The 23,639-nt window shown below is 41.9% G+C and overlaps 2 protein-coding genes across 3 annotated transcripts in view; one reads left to right on the top strand and one right to left on the bottom strand.

Annotated features, from left to right (window-relative positions):
* The window catches only part of MED23 (mediator complex subunit 23), a 37,186-nt gene extending 27,681 nt beyond the window's left edge, over positions 1 to 9,505 (bottom strand). The window contains exons 1-7 of the mRNA XM_048505492.1: positions 9,374 to 9,505; positions 4,509 to 4,540; positions 4,320 to 4,407; positions 3,704 to 3,828; positions 3,485 to 3,596; positions 1,614 to 1,712; positions 871 to 972 (exon numbers count right to left, since the gene is read on the bottom strand). Of these exons, the coding sequence (XP_048361449.1) occupies positions 871 to 972; positions 1,614 to 1,712; positions 3,485 to 3,596; positions 3,704 to 3,828; positions 4,320 to 4,407; positions 4,509 to 4,540; positions 9,374 to 9,421 (606 nt within the window). The 5' untranslated portion in view covers positions 9,422 to 9,505. The remainder of the gene's footprint in view (positions 1 to 870; positions 973 to 1,613; positions 1,713 to 3,484; positions 3,597 to 3,703; positions 3,829 to 4,319; positions 4,408 to 4,508; positions 4,541 to 9,373) is intronic.
* A 10,081-nt stretch (positions 9,506 to 19,586) lies between these two features.
* ENPP3 (ectonucleotide pyrophosphatase/phosphodiesterase 3) overlaps positions 19,587 to 23,639 on the top strand; it is a 90,439-nt gene continuing 86,386 nt past the window's right edge. For both annotated transcript variants that reach the window (XM_048490606.1, XM_048490613.1), the window contains exon 1: positions 19,587 to 19,791. In XM_048490606.1, coding sequence (XP_048346563.1) covers positions 19,684 to 19,791 — 108 coding nt within the window. In that variant the 5' untranslated portion in view covers positions 19,587 to 19,683. The remainder of the gene's footprint in view (positions 19,792 to 23,639) is intronic.

Here is a 23,639-nt window from a genome sequence, read left to right as displayed (position 1 = left end):
TTACAAAATGAGAAAAAGGAAGGACTAGCAGTACCTAATATTATATTAAATGCAGCTGTTCTTGTTTAGATTACCGACTGGATTAGAAACCCAGGACAGAAAATAATAAAATTAGAAATGTCAGATTTAAAAGAAGAATTACAAGGTCAGAAAAATCAATGTGGAAAACAATATAGTGCAGAATGGAAGTCATGTAATCAATGATGGAATGTTTAAAATTTGGGAATAAACACAGAAAAGGATTATCGCTCCAATATTCCCCTTTAACGTCACCTATAGAGGCCTATTATAATGAGATAATGGTGAAAAATACTGACTAGATTGAAAAGGGGTTAAAAGAGAAACAAAATGGTCAATTATAAATCATGTTATAAAAATGAAAATAATAGCACATTCTTAATTTGGTGAGAAAAATTTTAGAATGTCATCAGAGAAGCTGTCAATCAATGTTTTTTTAAAAATTTTTGGATTATTAGAATTTATATTAAGTACAGTCATCATTAGCAGCTATAGTTTGATTGTTATTTAATAGGTATAATATGATTTTGTCTCTAAACTCTAGATCTAATTGTTTTTTCCATACTGTACCAAACGGTTCACAAACTTACTTGGAAAACTGATTAAGGACGGTGGACTGTACTGTTGTGAATAGTATATTTTAAGTAAGAAATACTATGTAATTTCTGCCCAGCTTAATGTGCCATGCTAATTCTCATACTATGCTCCAGTTCTGGATTTTCTATTTTTGGTTGGTTTCAGACTTCCCAGTGCATTTCTACTGAACAACCTAACTGGTTGATCGCATTGACTCGCTTTCTAATTCTATGAGAAAGGCAGACCATAAATAATGCAAAGAAATAAAAGTCTCACCCAATGAGGAAGTTTTCCCTCAGGATACAGCTTTCGAATCTCTGTCACTGCAAAGTACGCAGGTAATAAACATGCATTCCTTTCTAAAATATAAGCAACAACCTAGATAAAAAGTGTATATGTAATTAAGTAAAGGAAGGTGGGGTGACATATAGAAACAGCAATGTAAGCACATACTTGGCCAGTATTAATTACAATCATACAGAAAACAGAGCTTTCTGTTAAAATCCATGTTCAGAGTATACTGGAAGGCTTTTACATTCTGCAAGCTAATGCAATAGTTGAAAAGATGGTGAATACTTAGCTTTAAAGAACATAATGCTATCAATGCTTTGATCTTAAAATAATGAAACCCTATACTTGATAACATAATATTTCCTTCAGGAACACTGGACAAATGAAACTGATTTTCCGTTTTTGAACTTTAATATGCTATAGAAACATTGCAATTAATCGACCATAATGTTTAATAATACTGAGCCTCACATGCAGAGATTTGTATTCAATGGAACTTATTTTCAAAAAAGTGATGCAAACACTCCAAAAGAAGTACAATCGGCATGCAACATGTGGTGAACAACTTTTATTAAGAAGTGTCAGATAAGATCAACTTTCAGACATCTTTTTTTATCTAGATTAAAATACAAGCTATGAAGACTCCTCAAAAGCCATGCCAGAACTGAGAAAGTGTAGATTCTTAAGTTTAACTTGACACATCATGGCATAAAGTTTTGACATTTTACCTCTCTTGCTGCTAAAAGTTGCTGTACAACAGCAGAGCTCACTGTATTAGGAACAGTTAAAACTTTCTCTAGGATAACCTTCAGAAGATCTCGGACACCCTATAAAAATACAGATAAAATGATCTTAGGAGAGACATTTTGTATACACCCTATAAAAATATATGAATGTAGGACTTGCTCTTAATACTACACAGTATGATATGCTACCCCTGAAGACACTACCATAAGCACCAATTTACCAAATGGGTAAACCTCTACTCACCTCTCTTCACTTAATGAATGGAACGTATCAGACTTCTACATAGTTGCCCTGATTCAGCATAATAGAACTGCATCAGGTTACTACACATCAGTCCTCTCATTAGATAACTAGATATGAGTCTGGCAGCACCTTAGAGACCAATCAGATTTTGGGGATATGGGATTTCCAGAGTCAACGTTCCCTTTGTCAGAGAGCTTTAATTCTTGAATGCTCTTGCTCTGAAAACCTTTTTGGTGGGTAAGGTGCCCCGGGACACATATCAAGCTGTTCTACTGTAGACCAACAGGACTACCCACTAAAACTCACTAGATAGGCATATAAAAAATGTGTGCACAAGGATTTCTTATTTGGATGCTTGCAGTCAGCCACCATAGCTGTTTGCAAAATTCCTAACAAGGGTCACTGGACCCTATCACATGGTTCTGTTCCTGGGTCTGCTCTTGGGTCATGTCAAGCAGACATGTGCTGAAATTCCTAGCTGAAACTTTATTACCAAGAGCAATGGGGCCTGCTTCCAACTGAATCTGCAGCATATGGGGGAAAGGGATCGAAGCCCTTTTACACCAGGGTGATTTTCTAACCTTGAACAGCCCCAGGAAGCTTATGTGTTTTCCCAAAGGGCACACCATCCCCACAAGTCAATTTCAGGTTGAGAAAATGTCACGAAGAGGGAAGGCTTTGGCTGATGGGAATCACGCTCTTGATACCTCAGTCATGCTCCTGACTGCTCACGATTCTAGTTGTGTGCATTACACAGGCAGTCCATTGGAAGGGTAAGCCTATAGAAAAACTAACTAATAATTAACTAGACCTCCACAGGATTCTCGGTATGTATTCCATCAAGAAGTGGGGAATCTCACTTCTGGACTAACAGTTCCATTACATTCATCTCAACACTAATTCAGATGGCCCTTGGTCAGTTCCTCTACCCCCCCCCCCCCACTACCATGTATGTGTCTGTGAGACAGAAATGTGGATTGATTGCCTCTCCTCCGCTCTTTCTCTTTGCTCTAAATCCAGCATGTTTCCCTGGTAAAGCTGCAACAAACAAGCAGATGGTGCTGGACAGGTTTTATCCCGAGAGCTCTCTTCTGAAAACCAGAGATCATGTCTGTACACATCCATTGACTAAGCATGTATTCTATAAAGAAAGTAGTTGAGGATGATCTACAGACAGGTGGAATCATTACAGAAATCTAGTAAAACAATGAAATGAGGTTGCTAGCTAGATCTACTTACAATGCTTAAGTATTCCTCTCTTTAAGAATGGGTTCAAGGCGGGCAGTTTCGTTATTATACTGAGACCTGTCAAAGGAGTTTCTGGAGATTTGTCTTACCTGAATGTGTCTTTCACATGCCCAATGAACCATGAACAAAGAACTACACCCAAGAGTGCTTTTTCCTCCTACTTATGAAGCTTTCCTCATATTTGGAGATGCAAGACAAAATCCGAAATCAGAGACCTTGGGCCCATCGCTCTCTCTCTCAGTCTTGTCTACTCCATCAGATTGTTTTATGGAGCAAAGGACAAAATGTACCAATTCATGCAGCCTTGAGACAGTCTGGAGACAAACATATCTTACTATACTGGAATTTTTAGGCACATTACCTTATAGTCTATGCCACCAATTATTTTTCGGACAAGTTTAAATGTTAGCGACCAAAGCTGAGTCCTTTCCCATTCAAGATTATCAGAATTCAGCAGAGATTCACAAACCATCCTAGAAAAATTCAAAACAAAAATGAGAGATACATTTTGTAAGCATAATCAACAGATCCCAATTAGCCTTCTCTCTAAGACATTAAGCCTTAAGTGGCTGGAACATACTTGGGGGGCAGCAGTCCAGTCTCCACAGCCATTGCTAAACAGTCATACAGAAATGAAATTCTTTTAGGACTATGCTGGTTATGTATGAATCTTACAATCCACTGAACACACTGTTCATGAGATTCCTGAGGGGGAAAAAGACATTAAAATCATATTTCCTTATTTTACAACTTACAATAACAGCAAATAAAAGCATTTTTACTGATAAATTCCTTGGAGCAATTCTTAAAATATTTCTTAATGTTTTGCACTATGAGAAGTGACAGTCCAAAGCCAATTTAAATTAAATTGTCTGTAAACTGATAGAAAATATTATCAAATTGCTGGAATAATAATTATTCAGCCCAGTTTTTGGCATATTCACTTGTAAATCCTACAGAGTTTGATGGGAATTTCTATCCATGTGATTAGGAGACAAGCTACTACTGAAATCAGACAGGAAAGTAGGGCTACTGTGGGGACTGATGCATTCTATGGTATGCTAGATCAAGAGTAACTTTTAAGGTTAAAATATGACAAGCAGTCTGATTAGGAACTGTTTAGATCAAGTTTTGTGTTTTTAGTATTCTGCTCACGAATGTAGAAAATATATACCAGCAACAAATGAAATACTCACCTGAGAAAGATTGCTCCAAAACTGTCTAAAGGCTCCCAAGCAACTGATTAATTTGGCTCTCTCATCTTCAGGAGTGTCCATAAACATGCTGTTGCAAACAAAAGCACTGTTATTTTCATAGTGTATTATCAATAGGAAGGCAACCAAATGTTTACAATTCTATAAGCAAGTAAACAGCTCTGTACTTACCCAGGAAAAGCCTCCTCGATAACCTCTGTTTTCTGGAAGAGGAAAAAACAAACCATCATGAGCCACTCTTGAAGATAAAAAGAACTTGGCTGACATTTCTACCTCTTTTCTCCCTTATGCTCAACCACAGTCATTTATGGAAGCCAAGTAGTCAAATAATCTAAGTACATCTCCTGAGATGATCCGCAAGAACGATTAATATCAGGGGATCAAAAAAGAAGCAGCTGTAAAGTAATCAATACCAATGGCTAACAGAAGACGGTATATCCGTTTTCACATCCTGCAGTTCTGCTACTTTAGCAAGGATAGCAGCAGCAGAATCAATAAAAGAAGCTTTCGATGGATAGAAATCATCACTTAAAAAGAGAGGTAAAAATAAAATTTTGACTTGACCCTTAAATAACAGTAAGGTAGGCACCAGGCAAGCCTCTAAGGGGATTGGAAATTCCAAAAAGTCTGCACTTGCAGGCAAGGACAGAGAAAGGAGGGCTTGCAGGACCTAGAGATGCAAAGGCCTGGGAAAAATAACAAGCTCTTTTCCTTGGTCTCTTAAAAAAATTCTTGATAGAAAAATTACTAATTTTGGAGAGTACTGAAAAAGAAAAACCCATGAAAAGAAAAACGCTTCCTCTCCTCTTTTTTTCTTTACCATCTTGTTGCAGTTGACTTAGGAGATTCCATAACATTTTCAAGGCAAGAGATGTTCACAGGTGGTTTGCCATTGCCAGGTATTCCTTGCAGGTCTTCTGTCCAAATATTGACTAGGGCCAATCCTGCTTCACTTGCAAGATCTGATGTGATCAAGCTATCCTCTGGGCTATCCTGGTCAGGGCATTTTTTTTCTGTTCAGAATGAGTGAATTGCTTTTAAAGACAAGGTGGGCATCCTGTACACAGCTCTGAAACACGGCGCTGAAATTCAAGATGCATTTCTGCACTTAAAAAGATATCTAATCTTCATGAGAGGATCATGCAGGGTTTCCGTTGCTTCTCTTATGCCTTTTGTTGTTATCTTTTTGACCTGCCCCTTCCTGTATGGTTGACCTTTTCCCTTCAAATTACTGCAGCACTTATACTCACAAAATGAGTCATATTTAAACCAATAATAAATTGGAATACAATTGTATCTTTGTTTTCCTGGTAACAACTCAAAATATTGTCCATATAGTTCAACAGGTAAGCATGCAGGCTATTTGGATGGCGCTGTTAGTTCAAGTTAGATACTTTCTTCTTCCGTATGTGGCTATTGGCTAGAGAGAGATCAATTCTTAGTGAACCGTAACAGAGTTTTCGTCTGAGACTCCATACTCATATATGGAGTTACAAACAGATTATTGCCCTACTTTGCAAAAGCAAAAAAAGAACAGCAGGTGTGGCAGAAACTTCACCAAAGTTTCAGACGAGTTTGTGGGTGCTCTTCTACCTGGCCTTGTCATTGGATAAATTGGTTGGTGTTGTTACTGGGAGCAATTCCTTTCAACTTCATCTAGTCTATAAACTGGCCTCTTGTTTAGACTCGGCCAACCTAGCCATACTAATCCACGCCACTGTAACCTTCAGATTGGATTACTGAAACCTGCTGGGCATGGGGCTACTTTTGAAGACGTCTCAGGGGTCAGCCACTGGAAATAGATTGTAACTCCAATATTGCACAGGTTACCTATTTGCTTCCATGCCCAATTAAAAATATTAGCTATTATTAAAGTTGACCAGATGTTTGCATCAATATGTGGATTATGCTCAGATTTAGCTTGTGCTTTCAGAAGATTCCAGGGAGATGATAGAAAATGTAAACAGGTGGATGGCAGCAGTTTTTGGATGGATGAGGGATAACAAACAGAAATGTAATCCTAATTAAATGGAGGTTCTACTGGCAGGGGGAAGGTTTAACTCAGGTATTGGGATGTCTCTTGTTCTAGATGGAGCTGCATTTCCAATAAAGGAACAGGTTCATAACTTGGGGGTGGGAGTGCTATTAGATAAACAGGTGGTCACCATGTCCATGGTGCCAGGTTTGGATAGTGAGCCAGCTGCAGTCCTTCCTGGGTGGGAAAGATCTTGCCACTGTGATGCATGCTCTGGTACAATCTAGATGAGATTACTGCAATATGCTTCATAAGGGGCTTTCCTTGAAGACTGTTCAGAAGTTACAGTTGGTACATAATGTACCAGCCCAAATGTTGACTGGAGAGGGTCACAGGGATCATATTACTTCAGTCTCACTACATCTATACTGTCTCTCAATTTATCGCTGGACACAATTCAAGATGCTGGTATTAACATTTAAAACCCTATATGGCTTAGGGACAGCATACTAAAAGGGCTAAAAGGGGGCTGTTTTTCCCCACATCCACTCTGGTATCTTAGAAGGTCTTGCTTTTGGTGCCCTCAATGAAGCTAGATGGATTGCACCCAAGAAAGGGCCTTCTCAGTTGTGCATCAAAACTCTGGAACTTCCTTTCCAGGGGGATTCATCTGTCTCTCTGTATTGTTGCTTTCTACCAAAAGGCAAATACTGTTTTTTTGCTTTGCTTACCATACCCCAACAGCTGTTATTGGGCGTCTATTCCTAATATGTTATGTATGTTTGCCTATTTATATGTTTTCATTCTTTGTTTCATGCTCTATGTTAAACTGTTTTAATATTTTGATTTCAGAGCCATTGGGGTCCTAAATGGGTATAAAGCCAAAACAGAAATGCTATAAACAAATAATTAAAATACCTTTAGAGCACTTTTTTCTATATCTATCAAATTATCTATCAAATTTCTTGGTATACTCCCATACACCAGCAGTATCTTCAGACAAGATTCTTCTAATCAATATATCAAATTCTCAACATGGATCCTACTTGTGAATACTTAAATCCTGAGACTGGGGATATGAACATACCAGACAGATTTGCAGGACCTAAATCTTCAGGACCTTGAGAGAGGACTCACATGGCTAGGCTTAGCAGCAACCACAAGTAACTTGCTATCAAGGACTCACATGATTCAGGCCTATCTGCTTGTAACTATTTAATGGCAGCCATCCTACAGAAGCCAGTGTGGTCAGAGTTTCAGAATCTGGAAGATCCAGGTTCAAATCTGCACTTGGCTGGCAGAAGAAGCTCCCTGGGTGACTTTGGGCCAGTCACACCAGTTCAGCATAACCTACATTAGAGGTTCATGGTGAACAAAACCCCAGGTGTGTAAACGAAATATAGTTGAAGATGGGGGAGCAAATAAAAAGTAGATTGTTTAGTGAGTGGAAAAAAGAGAAGGAAGCATGGAAAAAGGAGAAGATACGAGAGCTGGAGGAGATACGAGGAGGAGGAGAAAATAAAATAGTCTGAGGTGGAAAAGAGAAGTGTCCCCCACACAGTGGGTTTCCCAATGCAACCAGCCTGGCCTCATAGTCAGAACTGCACAGAGTTTTCCCAGAGTCAGGCTGCTAGAGGAAGGCAAGGAGGAAAAAGTGAAGATGGGGAGGAAGATAAAGATAGGTTGGCTGGTGGTTGGAAAGAAGGAAGCAGGAAAACAAGAGAGGCTTTCAGGAAAGATCCAGAGGAAATAGTGGAGGGGAAAATGAGCTGCCTCTAAAAGATGGTCAGGTCTCCACTTGTTATGCTCTATTTTAAAGTTGTCCTCTGAAATGGTCTATAAGATTGGATGCAGAAGACACATTCACTTCTTGCATTTATGAAGGCATGTAAAACAGCTGGTTGTGGTGGGTTTTCCAGGCTGTGTGGCCATGATCTGGTGGATCTTGTTCGTAACGTTTCGCCTGCAACTGTGGCTGACACCTTTGACAATGTATGTAAAACAGTTTTTGTTTTTGTAACACGGGACCTTTGGTGGAAGGTGAATGACTTCTGGCAGATTTGGTTGCACTTTCTTAATCAATGTGTCGGTTTCACATTGTTAATATGTGTGTATAAAAAGCAGTTCACTTATGGCAACCTTATAGGGTTTTCAAGGCAAAAGACTTACTCAGGGTCTGTCATTGCCTGCTTCTGCATAACAACATTGGTGGTCTCCCATCCAAACACTTACTAGGCTCAACCCTGCTTAACCTCTGATTATCTGATGATATTATGTCCTTAACATTTATTATTGCATTGCTAACTGCCTAATAAGAACAGTAAAAATATTTTAATTAAATAAAGCAAATTTAGGACTGAACAACGTCTAGCCCAGAAATGAAGTGCTCATCTTCTCATTTTTTGTTTTCCAAAGCAACTCCCAAACTTCTATTGCATCTAGAGCCTGTCATAACAATTGCACTCTGCCTCAAAAATCTGAAAAGCATCACCACTTCCAAAGCTAGCCCATACCCTGCAAAAAATAAAATCTGTTTTATCTAGTCTTCAATCTCCAAACCAAATAACATAAGAACTCTAGGGCACCTTAAAAACTAACACGTGTATTTTATCATAACCGTTCATAGTCCATAACCTACTTTTAAAAGAACTTTGTTCTGATTTAGATAAAAATTATGCCATAAAACTGTGAAGTCTCTATGGTGCCGTAAGACTCTTGTGCTATTTTGGCTCAACTGTCGTATGTGAAATTCATGTAATAAAAGGTAGCATCACTTCAAGGCAAAGATTCAGCCCATCCCTCCACCCACTTCCTACTGAATTCACGGATTTATGACGATTATTAGCTAATCAACTCCGGCCCTTGAAGACTGCGCTCTCTTCACATTGCCCGCCTTCCCTTCCAGACACAAAACGGTCCCGGCCTGCTTGTTTCCCTCCCCCCTCCCGATAGCCAAGGCTGCCTTCTCCATCTCACCCCCCGCCCGCTCCTTCATGCCCACCCGGCCATTCATCCTCTAGGCTTCTGCGAGAGGAGAAAGGAAGGGAGCAGGGAGACTCACCACCACCTCCTCAAAGATGCTCTGTAGCTGGGTCTCCATCGGTACCATCGCGGCGGCCGACCCTCCCCCTGCCCAGGAGCCGGGCGACGGAAAGGAGGGGAAATCTCCTCCACGCGGAGAGCGTTCCGGAAGTACTACCTTTCACATCCGGCTCCCTCGCGCAAAGCAGCTGGTTGCTCCTCTCTACCCTGGAGAAACGCATGCAAGCAGCAGTAGCAGTAGAGAAATGGTAAACAGTGCCATCTTCATTGTGTTGACCAGGCAGTAAACCTCATACGCGTTTCCGTGGGTTATAAAAAACCAATGTGAATTCAGCCCGATCTTTCGCGCGTTTATTCGGACGGACATCATACAGATTTTGCAACACAGTCCTTGAAGTATCCAAAACCAAACGAGAGTCCGGGGGAAAGGGAAGCTATAGAAACAGCCATCTAGTCCAGCATGCTGTTTAACACAGTGGCCAATCTGGAGGGTCACCAAACCTATCCAGCTGTTGCTCAGCAGTACTGGTGTTCATTCAGAGGTTTGATGCATCTGGATGTGGAAATTCCCCCTTACCCACCATGACTAGTATCCATTGATAAACTTATCCTTTATGAATCTGTCCAGTAGTCCTTTAAAGTCATTTATTCTCGTGGCCATCATGATGCCTACTAGCAGTGAATTCCACAATTTAACTACTCTGAAGGGTTTAGTCTGTCCTGAATCTATTGTCCAACAACTTCATTGGGCCTCCCTCCTGCAGTTCTAGCAGTGTCTTCTACCTTTTAAGAACAAGCAAAAACCAAAGCATTCTGCAAACTTTTAAGAAATCATCAGGCTGGGAGTAGAAAAGTTATGTAAGACTGACCATCAAGACTTATCATCAAGCTGAATGGAAAAAAACAATAAGGGTCATGTAATACCTTTTAAGGCCAACTTACAACACAATACATTGGGCAAGCTTTTGAGTTCTGGAACACAAGGAAAAAGGGAGCCAATCCCCCGACACCAAGTAGCATCTAATGAACAATTTGCTTGATGACCTGGATGTGAGGGCTAAGAACTACGTATTGGTCCACTTAAGAAATATTAACACACCGGAGGACATAAGCTGCCATTTATATTTTATCCCCGATGAACTGTGTTTTCCTTAGCCGTTTGTGATGTTTAACTGAAATCATTCATGAAAGGTTCCGGGTACTTATGAATGAATCTGATGCAAAGTACGCATTTTGTATGACAGAATTAATGGTTATTTATGAATGTATTACTGTATTACTTTGGCTAAATACTAATATAACAGAAATTTAAGATCACATTGCGTGCTTCCTTGCCAATTTGGCAAGTAATTTTGGGGGGGGGGGATTGGCTCCCTTTTTCCTTGTGTTCCAGATTGTATCCTTTACTTGCCTTTCTTTGGTATAAGCTTTTGAGTTCTCCAGAACTATTTACTGTATCTCGTTTCATCATCCAAAGGGGGCAGGGGAGAAGGACAGACTTTTGATTTTAAATTTTGCTATTAGCCAACATCTGCCTACTTTTTAAAATGTTAACTGGTGTTCTTCAGAAGTTCTTCAGAAGTTCAATAGAACTTGCGCAAAAGGGCGCACACATGAGCAGGTTTTTTTGGTGAACTTAAACTAAAATAATTCCACAATAAATAACACTGTTAGTGGCAAACAGAAGCTGTTAAGATCCTTTTTGCACCCAGTGTGAAACCTCATCTTACTCATATTTTAAGAATGAATCCAGGAGTATGTTTTTGATGGTACTATCTCTTGGACTGATTCATCAATAGAAACGTCAGTAACTAGTTCCGGACAGTCCCTCTGTTATTAATTAACTTATTCATGATAACAGGGCTCAGTTTCAGAAAGCACTGGTCAGTTGGGTTACTGCTGTTAATTGAAGGCACCTTCAACATAGTACTTTATAGCATGCACAAAGTTCCTTGCTTTGGGAGAACAAGTACTGTTTGTTTCAAAAGTATAGTTGCCTGTAATCATGCAGCAAGTGCTTTTCCTTTGTAAAGTAATGTTGTTCTGACAATATTGTATAGTTTGATACTGTGTGTGTGTGATTAAATCCTTTTCTTTACTTCAGCCAATTTTAGTAGTTGTAGAAAAGAGAAATCACTAAAACCCAAATAGGAAGAAGCAAAATTTTTAAGTTAGTTATCACCTATATATTTGTATTATAATATTAATTTAGATAATTAAATTTTACTGTAAATGCTTCTGATAAATATTGAATAGAACTTTAAAAGGGTGCTCTGAGAGATTCCCACAATTACAGTTTTTTCTGACTTACTGAACTGCTGTCCAGTTTATGATGCACTGATTAGTCCAAATGCAGCACACCAGGCATGTGTTGCACCCATGTGCTAATTGCCCTCCATTTATAATCCCAGATAGAGAGTCCTTAGGTGGACTGCAAAATATAAATTATGGCTTTATGAATCACACTGGTCTTCTTGATTGGATGTGAGTTACCAAATTATTGTGCAGCCATTGTTACTCCAGAAGCAAATACTAAAATTTGATTTCAGCTGTCACAACAGGTTATGCAAAAAGGAAGTAAAGAAGTTGACTTAACTGATGTTTTGGATTATTAAAGTGGTGGTCAGGCCATAATTATTTATTTTCTTTATTATTTATTTGTGCTTTGTAATTTATTTATCAATTTTGTACTTGAGACACAACGTGGATATAAGGTATAAAGCAACGTAATTGAATACCATGAGGGATCTCATAAGCAATGCAATAGATCTAGGATTACAACAAAGTGTAAAAGTGTAAAAAAGTGTAAAAAAGTTTGACTCACACACACATGCACACACACATGACTTTTTCAATTAGGACACTTCAACTCTTCTAATTCTGTTCTAGCCAATTGCATAGAGAATTCACAGTTGTAAGATTTATGATAGGATACACACCTTTTAACCTCAGCTCTTTCCTTTTTTACTGAGATAATTTACACTTGAAAGACCTGTAATAGGTTCCACACTAACCCTAGTGCTGATTGGAGGAGCATGACAAATGATTGCTGGGGCCCAACCCCTTTCTACACCACTGCGGCTTCAGGCTTGGAGCTCATACAAGTAGACAACTTGTGAACAGCTATTTGTGTACATGAGGTTGTAGAATGCTCTTTGTTGTAGAATGCTCCCTTGGGGTCCTAGTGCCCAAACACCAAGCTGATCCCGGAAACAGCCTCCCCACTCCCCTCCACCCTCCCCCTGGGGGGTTGAGGTGGAAACGTATTACTTAGTGCCGTTGGTGTTAATTCTATTGTGCCTAGTATTATTATGAACTGGTTTTAACTGTATTGGGAATTTATGTTATTGATTGTTTTAACCTATGTGTTGTGACCCTCCCTGAGCCCTGTGGGGCTAGGGCAGGATATAAAATAAATAAATAAAATAAAACCAAGCTAAGCCCAGTGGGACAGCAGCAGCAAGCTGCCCTGCCAGGCCTGGCAACAACCTTCACACTCCCCCTTCCCTCGGCCCAAACATCAAGCAGGACAGCTTTCCTTCACTTTCCTGCTGGGCCCAGCTTGGTGTTTGGGCTGGCAGATGGTGGGGAGGGAAATGGGGAGGCTGTTGCCGGGCCCAACTTGGCGTTTGGGCACTAGGACCCCATGGGAGCATTCTACAACAAAGGGCCTTTCCCCACTCACCAAGTACTGCGCGGTAGTTGCGGCAATTAATCCGGGGGTCTGCTGCATTCCCCACTTCCTCAGCCTCGACAACGTAGCGCCCCCGATTCTGCTGCTCTCCTTCCTCCTCAGCGCGCGTCTTTTCTACTGCTGGATGGTCCAGCAACAAAGTTGAAAACCCCGCACTGAGCACTGGGGAGCGCAGGGGAGTGGGGAAGCCCGGGGGTGATCCTGCTACTTTTATACTGAAGAGCATTTCCTAAACCTAATCCGAGGGCTGCACGCAGATAGAAGGGAGGGGCGGTGACGGAGAAGGAGGGATTTGTTTTGCAATCAATACTACATGTGCTGGGTTCTGAAAAGTGTCGTCCGCTTGCAAAGGTAAAGCGCGCCGGGCTCCTTCACTGAAAAGAAAGGGGCACCCTTAATTTATGGAGAAGTCAAAAACCTCGCGCTATTGCTCCAGTCTTTCAAGTCAGCTCCTCCGCTCCTGGCCAGATTTTTCCTTTCGCCCTCGATCCCCTCCCTGCAACAGTCCCTCTGCTCTTTCTTTGGAAGCTGAAAACAGTGAGCATTGCTGAGGCCGGGGGTCTTTCCTCCCACGGCTTGTGGCGGCGAGGCTCGGGGAGGCCGCTGCTCACGAGTTGCACCCAATAAGAATCCTGGCAAACAGCTTCCCACTTGAGGTGGCCTGCCCTCACTATCACCACTGAACCCGCGGTCGTGGGGGAGTGCTCCATGTTTGAAGCCACAGCAGCCGCGAGGCTTCATAGAGGGGCAAGCTGAGGTGGGTAGTGAGACTGTGCGCTCAAAAGCAGCGGTTTAAACGAGCGCGGTTTGCTTAAGCGTTTTTTTTTAAAGTGGGGAAAGGGCCAAAGAAGATGGCAGCAGTTGAATTCACAAGTGTATTTAGATCTTTTGGTGGGAAAGAGTATAACACATTAAGAGTATAACACATATAACAAGCCAGCGGAAGGCTTGGTTGTTGGGAACTACTTTCTGGACTATTTTCTACTTTGGAAGTACTCTACTCTCTCATTCTGCTGCACAACTACTGACTGCACTTAGATCTTTCATTGGAAACAAGTACAGCTGGAAGAATTGAACTATCTTCCTTGAGAACTGCAGTACTTGGGAAGAACTGAGCAATCCATCTTCAGAACAGCAGCAACTGGAATGAGGAAGAAACAGGTCTTGCCATAGCTGAACTTCTGAAGAACTGCGCTGAAACACCCTAGGACAAACTTGGCCCACCTTGTCTTGCCAGGAGAAAAGGGCAACTACCAAACTGGGCAACTATCAACCTGAAAGGCTCATCAAGTGTCTTTCCAGGAAGAATTTCTGTTGTGGCAAAAAGGATTTTTTGGAATTCTGCTCCAGACTTGGGCTCAGAAGTCCCTCAAAAATAATGTCTACAAATGGCTATTCCAGAAATGGACAAAACAAACAAATGGACCTGATTTATCCCTATTTATAATTATTCTTGAACATAAAATGTTACATATTACCATTTTGACCTTTAAAATCTGGATTTGTTTCTCTGTATTGTTCCTGCTGTCCAAACAAAATTAGTCTGTCTTTTCCTTGAAGTCCAGAAGTGTTTACTCTGCTAGTTTTTCAGTCTTTGCTCAACCATTTAAAAATATTTTCAACTTTGTCCTTGGCAAGAAAGATTTCATATCAGAAAAAAACTGCATGAAAGCAGTTTGCATGTATTCATCTGGACTGTTATATAAACATGGAGATAGGTTGATACAGCATATGAGAAAACAAATTGACTTCTACCTTTTTAATAGTATAGCCGGGGTGGCCAACCTATGGTACTCCAGATGTTCATGAACTACAATTCCCATCAGCCACTGCCAGCATGGCCAATTGAACATCTGGAGTGCCATAGGTTGGCCCACCCCTGGATGGACTGTGGCTGCACAGAAATTTACGAATATTTTCTTCAGCTTCAGCTCTGTGAATTGTAATTGCATATCTATTATTTTAAATGTATCCACTGTATGTTATTACCTGTATTGAAGCAAATAAATACACTGATTGAGTCTGGTTTGTGAATTGTTCAGTTTGAAGAAAAGAGCACAGCAAGGGCAAAACTTTGTTTAAATTGGTACCAAAGTAACATAAGAACATAAGAACTAGCCTGCTGGATCAGACCAGAATCCATCTAGTCCAGCACTCTGTTGCTCGCAGTGGCCCACCAGGTGCCTTTGGGAGCTCACATGCAGGAGGTGAAAGCAATTGTCTTCTGCTGCTGCTGCTCCTGAGCCCCTGGTCTACTAAGACATTTGCAATCTGAGATCAAGGAGGATCAAGATTGGTAGCCATAGATCGACTTCTCCTCCATAAATCTGTCCAAGCCCTTTTAAAAGATATCCAGGTTAGTGGCCATCACCACCTCCTGTGGCAGCATATTCCAAACACCAATCACACGTTGCGTGAAGAAGTGTTTCCTTTTATTAGTCCTAATCCCGCCCCCCCCCCAGCATTTTCAATGAATGCCCTCTGGTTCTGTGAGAAAGAGAGAAAAATTTCTCTCTGTCAACATTTTCTACCCCATGCATAATTTTATAGACTTCAATCATATCCCCCCTCAGACATCTCCTCTCCAAACTAAAGAGTCCCAAACGCTGCAGGAAGGTGCTCCAATCCCTCGATCATCCTCATTGCCCTTCTCTGCACTTTTTCTATCTCTTCGATATCCTTTTTGAGATGTGGCAACCAGAACTGAACACAGTACTCCAAGTGCGGTTGCACCACGGCTTTATATAAGGGCATGACAATCCTTGCAGTTTTATTATCAACTCCTTTCCTAATTATCCCCAGCATAGAGTTTGCCTTTTTCACAGCTGCCATGCATTGAGTTGACATTCCCATGGAACTATCAACTAAGACGCCCAAATCCCTTTCCTGGTCTGTGACTGATAGCACTGACCCCTGTAGCGTGTATGTGAAGTTTGGATTTTTTGCCCCTATGTGCATCACTTTGCATTTTGCTACATTGAACTGCATTTGCCATTTCTTAGCCCACTCACCCACCTAATTTATCAAGGTCCGCTTGGACAACCCTTAAAGGAAAACTTGTCTGTAACCTTTATTACTGAATGCAGCTCTGCTGACAGAAGAAGGAGCTTTGACTCTAAAAAGCTTAAAGCTTCAAAATCTTGCTTGTCTGTAAAGGTGCTACTTCTCTCAAATCCAGGTCTTCTAACAATTGGTTTTCTACAGAAGAAACTTTCACATGTTCCAGTTAAGACTTTGTTCAGTGATTTTCAGGGCTACCCCCCCCCCCCACAAAGGAAACAATTTTTTTTAGGATGATAGCCTTATAAGATGAGAGACCTTGGCAATGCAGACCTCTCTCTTAACCTTATTAGGCCATTCTTCAGCCAGGTAAGCACACAACCTGCCACATTAGCATTCCCAACTTAGACCCTAATATTTAATTTCCCACAGCTGTCAAGAAAGAGTGCAAAGTTTCAGTATTTAAATGGCTCATCCAAACCAGGCAGAAGAAAGCTGTATTATGCCAGGATTGTTCCATTGTCTTGCTGGAACTATGATACCATGTTCACACTATAGGATCAGGCAAATATGAAACTTTCTTCCATCCCTCTCTAACGTATTCTGGCCACTGGCGTAATGCCCATTGGGCAAGGTGGGCAGCTGCCCAGGGCATCACCTTGTGGGGGGCATCAAAATGCTGGGTTCGTTTTTGGGTATTTTTAGTGGTTTTCCATTTTTGGCCTGCAGGGGGCGCAGTTTTTAGGCTAGCGGCACCAAAATTTCAGTGTATCATCAGGAGACTGTCCTTATGCTACCCCCCCCCATGTTTGGTGAGGTTTGGTTCAGGGAGTCCAAAGTTATGGACTCCCAAAAGGGGTGCCCCTATCCCCCATTGTTTCCAATGGGAGCTAATAGGAGATGGGGGCTACAGTTTTGAGGGTCCATAACTTTGCCCCCCCTGAACCAAACTGCACCAAACTTGGGGGGTATCATTAGGGCAGTCTCCTGATGAGACCCTGAAAGTTTTGAGACTGTGCATTCAGAAATGTGCCCCCCCCAGCCTGCAACCCCCATTGACAGCAATGCAGAAAACTTAATGCAGAACAAAGATTCTTGGGCAATTTTCAGGATGTTCTTGCAGGGAGGGCATTCTTGGATGTATCATCACTAAAATTTCAGGGTATCATCTGGAGACTGTCATGATGGCACCCCCAAGGTTTGGTGCAGTTTGGTTCAGGGGGTCCAAAGTTATGGACCTTCAAAAAGGTATCCCCCTTCTCCTTAGCAAAGAATGTGGGATGGGGTACCCCCTTTGAGGGTCCATAACTTTGGACCCCCTAAACCAAACTGCACCAAACATGGGGGTCCCATCAAAACAGTTTCCAGATGATACCCTAAAATTTTGGTGCCAATACATCCAAAAATGCACCCCCTTCAGGAACATCCCAGAAATTTGCCCAAGAATCTTTGTTCTGCATTGAGTTTTCTGTATTACTGTCAATGGGGGTTGTAGGCTGGGGGGGGGGACATTTCTGAAGGCACAGTCTCAAAACTTTCAGGGTCTCATCAGGAAACTGCCCTGATGATACCCCCCAGGTTTGGTGCAGTTTGGTTCAGGGGGGCCAAAGTTATGGACCCTCAAAACTGTAGCCCCCATCTCCTATTAGCTCCCATTGGAAACAATGGGGGATGGGGCACCCCCTTTGGGAGTCCATAACTTTGGACTCCTTGAACCAAACCTCACCAAACTGGTGGAGTAGCATAAGGACAGTCACCTGATGATATGCTGAAAGTTTGGTGCTGATATGTCTAAAAATGCACCCCCTGCAGGCACCAATGTCCTTTTGCAAAAAAAAAATTGGTAGTGGTGGAGTGGCCGCCCTTGGGGTGGGGGGCATCCAACTCAGGTTTTGCCCAGGGCTACAGTTTGCCCAGGGCTGCCTCGTTATGCCCCTGATTCTGGCCCAGCCATGATGCCTTCTCCCTCCTTTCCCCAGCCTTCGTCACTGAACATGGCTTCCCTCTTTTCAAATTGTACTGGTAAGAACCAATATGTCTTCTAACCTACATCATACTTGCTTATTTATTTATTTGTTTGTTTGTTTGTTTAGATCCCACTTTTCTCCATTATAGTTTCTCCCCCTTCCCTACTTAATCCTCACAACAACCACCTTGTGAGGATAGGATAGGCTGAGATTTTATGACAGAACTAAGGTCACCTGGCAGGCTTCTGTGGTTGAGCAAGGGATTCAAATCTGGTTGTCCAGGTCATAGTCCTACACTCTAGCTGCTATGCCACATCAGCCCTTGTTTCTTCCTTATTACTTCTCCTGTTCTCCTCTTGCTTTCCTCTCTCCTTGTCCCCCCCCCCCACTCTTAGCAGTTAAGTGGGGTGAAAGGAGGGAGAGAGAAATCTCTGCCAAAGCATGCTAAGAGCACAAAAGGGTGACTTAAGCAGAACTGGAAATCTGACCCTCTCAGGGTACTCATTTTGGGTTGCTTTTCTCATTGGATGAGAAATTAGGATTGTTAACAGCCTGGAAAAAATGTCCTATCCCTTCCCTATTGAATGTCATTTACCAGATGATGTCCTCACAATGAAAAGCTTCAGCTGCTCATTTCTATCAAAGGGGCATGCATGACATTCTTTTACTCCAGGCTGTTGGCAACCCTAGATAAGAAAGGAAAGTTTACATCCAATCCTTAGGATGGGAAAGCAGTCAGCCCCTCCCAAGGGTTTGATTCTGAGGAATTCAATCTGCTCATTGATGTTTGCAGGCTTTCATTGAGCTATTAATTGGCCGATGTTCCTTGCAGACTGCCCAGTTATTTTTGACTGCTTTGCAGAACCTTTCTATCTTTTCTCTCATTTTTTTTCTCTGTCACTTCTGTTACAATGCTAATGAAGCACAATGTTTTAAACAAAACTTCCAGTCCAGTAACTTCTTCCCACTAACTACTCTGTTAAATCCCCGGGCTACAGAGCACACCTACTCATTATCCCCTTACAGTTTTCCCATTTCACCAGAGCCATAAAAACAAAGCATTACACTTTGCATGAAGACAAAAACAGGTGATTGTGTTTTGTTTTATGGCACTTAGAGTTACTTGGGTTTCACTGAGTTTCCTTAGTATTTGTTTATTTGATCTTTCTTGTTACCACAAAATGTTTCAAAGATCTGAATTTTCCATGTTTTAACTTGAGTTTCCACTGTTAGTATAATCCTTTTCAGAGTGTCACTGGAACTGTGATCTAAAAATACTTTTGAGCATTTTTATTTATGGTCTCACTTATTGTTCCTTGGCTTTCACGAAATGAAACATGTTCATTTGCATTGCTGGCTGTCACAAAACTTCCCTAAAATCAGATATTCCCTGTGGTAGCCTGGAGCCTGCCCTCGCCTGAGGCAGGGGGAAAACACGTCTCAGGCCACAACAGGAACTGTCGTGTCAAAAAATGCACAGCAAATTTCGACTTTGCTGACCTCACTGTTGTCTTAGTACTTTCTTTATGCCCATCCCTCAAGGACTCTGGTCTCATTTATGTATTGTATAAGAGCAGATAGACAACCACTCAGTATGTGCTGAAGTGCAGCAGAACTGGAACAGAGCAGAAGTTCTATGGAAAACAAAAGTGTTTACTTAGGGAAATAATGGAAATGTTAGCCACCGGAGAAACAAACTTAAGGCAAAGCAGCAAACTGGAACTGCTGGATTTGAAAACAGGGGAAGTTGTTAAGAAATATAAGATACTCTGTGCAGTAAGTATAGTTCTTTTCTTTTTAAAAAAGTTTTAATCCAAACTATCTTGCTGTAGTATCTACTAAAATTTCATTGCATTTAACAGAATAAAGACTGAGAAAATGCAGAAATCCCATTCATTTGAGGCAATACATGTACTTCATCCTGTAGACAGGGTAGCATACTTCATTTGTTTGTATTTTAAAACAAAATGTTGAATTCTATTACAGGCATGTGGCATTTTCATTCATGTCCTCTTGTAATGCAGTAGCTCACAGTGGGTTTGGCAGTGGACAAATTCCTCTGTGCTAAAGTTCCCAATCTAGCTGAAACACAGAATGTAGGAACAGGAGGGTTGAAGACAAGGTCAGCAGTGGTGTCTTGATGTCCTTAATACTCTAAGCAGTTTGAGCTGTGCACACAAAGATTCTATATGTATATATCTAATTTGAATGTTAAGCCTGGTGGGTATTGGGAAGCCAGCAGTCATGCTAAGTGGGCAGAAAGGTGTGTAGAGGGCTATGATGGAATTGGGCAGGAACTGTACAATCTGATCTGGCACCAAAATCCACCTAGCAACATAATTCAGAAGTGGGGTGGAGAGACAATAATAATGTTATTTCAGTGCAGGGGCAAAGATTCACCACACAGTCTAGAGGGTCGTTCTTAGATAAATCCAAGATCAAATCTCTACAAAGTGATATATTTTAAGAGTATTTTGTATGATTACTTTTTTATATTTAAAAACAACTACAAATAACTATGATGTACAAGTGCGGACTCTGGAAATTCATAACAGAGGGAATCCCCTCCATCCCCATCCTTCCCCTCCACTCGCCTGTTAGCCTGCAGCATAGTTGCTGCTCCTGCTCTCTCCTCCCACTCAGCTTACATGGTGGAGGGCAACAGTGGTGGCAACAGCTCCTGCTACTCTGCCTGCCCTTCTGCATAGGAGAGGCACTGGTAACAGTGGTAGGAGAGGCTGAGTTGTGATGGCTGTTGTTTCTCCTTGCTCATATGCAATGGAGAGGTTTGAGATGGCTTTGCTGGCATCAGCATCCTCAGTGGTAGAGGAGGCAGGGCAGCAATAGTTCTCAATCCTCCCCCCCCCCCCACGTCATTGCCACCTCAGCTACATATGGGGAAAGGTGAGGGTGCTCCTACTCTTCCCTATACTCCTCTTTCACCCATCTTCTTTAGATGGCAACAGCAACTCCCCTCCACATCCCTGATCTTGCATCTGCTGCAGATGACACAGGTGCATTGTTTGTGGAATCACAGATAACTCTCTTCTATTTATAGGGAATTTACCTCTCTTCACTGTTTTAATTTATATTTTTTTCTGCAAACATGACAATGCCTCAGGTTTTTTAAACAGCTGTTTTCACTTTACATGGCCCCAATTCACAGATTTAAGTATCTACATGTGGGCTATGATGAGAATGCATCACATTAAATGCATCACAAGTACGGACCTGTAAAAAACTTGTGAGGCAGTTGCATCCCCCCCGCCTTTGTTCCTTTCCTCTTCCTGCTTCTCTGGCAATCTTTCCACTCTCTTGCTCCCCCTTCTTTCATCTCCCAATCTTCACCTCCTCTTTTTCACTTGTCCCCCTTTCTAGCAATCTTTCCTACTCCCTTCCCTTCTCTCACAACTTTTCCCCATTTCTCTTCCTCCATTCTCTGACAATTCCTATCCTCTATTTCACCTTCTATGCCCCTCCCCATCTCTGTATCCCCCTCATTAATTTATCACCTCTCTACCTTGACCTCCTTTTGGGTCACTAAGGCAGCCTTTCTTGGGGCAGCTGCTGCTCTGCAGGGCCCCTAAGCGATGCCATGTCAGTGGCAGGGTCCCCAGGATTCAGAGCCTCAGTGACAGTAACAGAACCCATAGCAGAGCACTGCTGCTGTGGCCAGGGCTACAGCAGTTCCCATATTCTGCTGCTGGACTAGGAGCAGCTCCTGGATCCTGGTGTCATTGTGGCTGGGACCAGAGAGGCTTATGGACATCAGCAGACACTGCAGTGGCTTTTAGACCCCACCATTTCTCTGACTGGTCTTGGCAAGACTCCCAGACACTGTGGGTCCTCTTAGAAACTAAGGCAAGTACAATTCCGCAATCTAATTTTTTAAGTTTTCAGATTGTTCTGCATACCTGGGAGTCCCCCAAGTTTGCAGAACTATATGTTTATAATCATTGTGGCCCAGTCCACAGATGTAGATATCCACAGATTGGATCACACTTGACTAGTAGAATAGAAAATATATTTAATTTCAAACGTGACCACATAGTATGGATTAACAGATTTCGAAAAGGCACCTAGGAACAGATAGGGAGATTATCAAGAGAAAGGGAAAGAGGGAAAGCTGACGATGAGTGGACAGAGAAAGATAGGTTGTCTAGTTTGTGGGAAGAACAAAAGTCAGAAAACAGGAGAAGCTATGGGGGCTGCCAGGAGAAGAGAAATAGAAAATAGTGGGGGAAAGCATACAGGGAAAATGATATTCCTGCATAGATCCCCCACTGATGGGTATATAATGAGGTCAATGGACATTAATCAGACCACTGTTCCCCTGTCCTTAAATGACTCTTATACTCTTACCCTCTAATGAGCAGGCAGGAAGGTCTCCTCTTGCTAAACAAGTAATAACGACTGAAAGCAGACTGTATAGGTCCCTTGTGGGGAAGTGTACTTAAAAAATATATTTTGATGTTTAAAAAAAAAAAATTCCCTGGCCAGGTTCTGATATCAGAAGTCATCTGAGTTGAAAGAAAAAAATCTAGAAGAAATGGAGCACACTAAGCAGCATAGTATAGTGCCGTGGTGGCGAACCTTTGGCACTCCAGATGTTATGGACTACAATTCCCATCAGCCCCTGCCAGCATGGCCAATTGTAGGGGCTGATGTGAATTGTAGTCCATAACATCTGGAGTGTCAAAGGTTCGCCATCACTGGTATAGTGGCTAGAACTAGGATGTCCAGGCTGGAATCCCCACTGTACCGTACATGCTTGTTTGGTGACTTTGGGTCTGTCACATAGTCTTTGCCTAAGTTAATTCACAGGGTTGTTGTGAGGATAAAATGGAAGAGAGTACCATGGGGTAAGCCAGTTTGGGTCCCTGTCGAGCAGAAATGTGGGGTGCACAGGAAGTACATACATTTTTAAAAGGATTTTGCTACCTTTGATTCTGCTTTTGATTTCTCTGAAAATGTAGATTTCCACAAGGGTTCTTGATTAGTGATTGGTTCAGCTCATGCTCTGTTTGTGGGTGATATCAACACAGGGAAATAAGCATTTAACAACTGTTCAAACAGTTCCCATGTGTTTGACCATCCCCCTCCCCCAGGCGACTACTTTCCCATAGCTTCACCATCTGCTGGTACCATCACCTTCCCCTCTGCTGAGTGCTACATTGTTTAAGTGTGTACAGTTGTGAGGTGTCTCATGTGTTCCTTATTGCTGCTGACATGGTGACTGTTGATGGCAAAGGCAGGCAAATTATCCAGCTGTATATCAATTTGCATAATGGCCAATTTGGTGGTGGAGGCAGGGGGGCCATTTGGCCTCCACCTTGAAGTCAAAAGAAGAAGAATTGGATTTATATCCCCCCATTTCTCTCCTGTAGGAGACTCAAAAGAGCTTAGTACAAACTCCTTTCCCTTCCCCCCTCGCAATAAACACCCAAGGTCACCCAGCTGGCATGTGTTGGAGTGCACAGGCTAATATGAATTCCCCAGATAAGCCTCCACAACTCAAGCGGCAGAGTGGGGAATCAAACTCGGTTCCTCCAGATTACAGTACACCTGCTCTTAACCGCTTCGCCACTTCTGCGCCTAATCTAAATCAAATTTAGTTGTTTGTG

Source organism: Sphaerodactylus townsendi, linkage group LG01 (genome assembly GCF_021028975.2).
Source record: "Sphaerodactylus townsendi isolate TG3544 linkage group LG01, MPM_Stown_v2.3, whole genome shotgun sequence".
NCBI lineage: Eukaryota > Metazoa > Chordata > Lepidosauria > Squamata > Sphaerodactylidae > Sphaerodactylus > Sphaerodactylus townsendi.
This window is presented reverse-complemented; position numbering and strand designations above follow the sequence as displayed.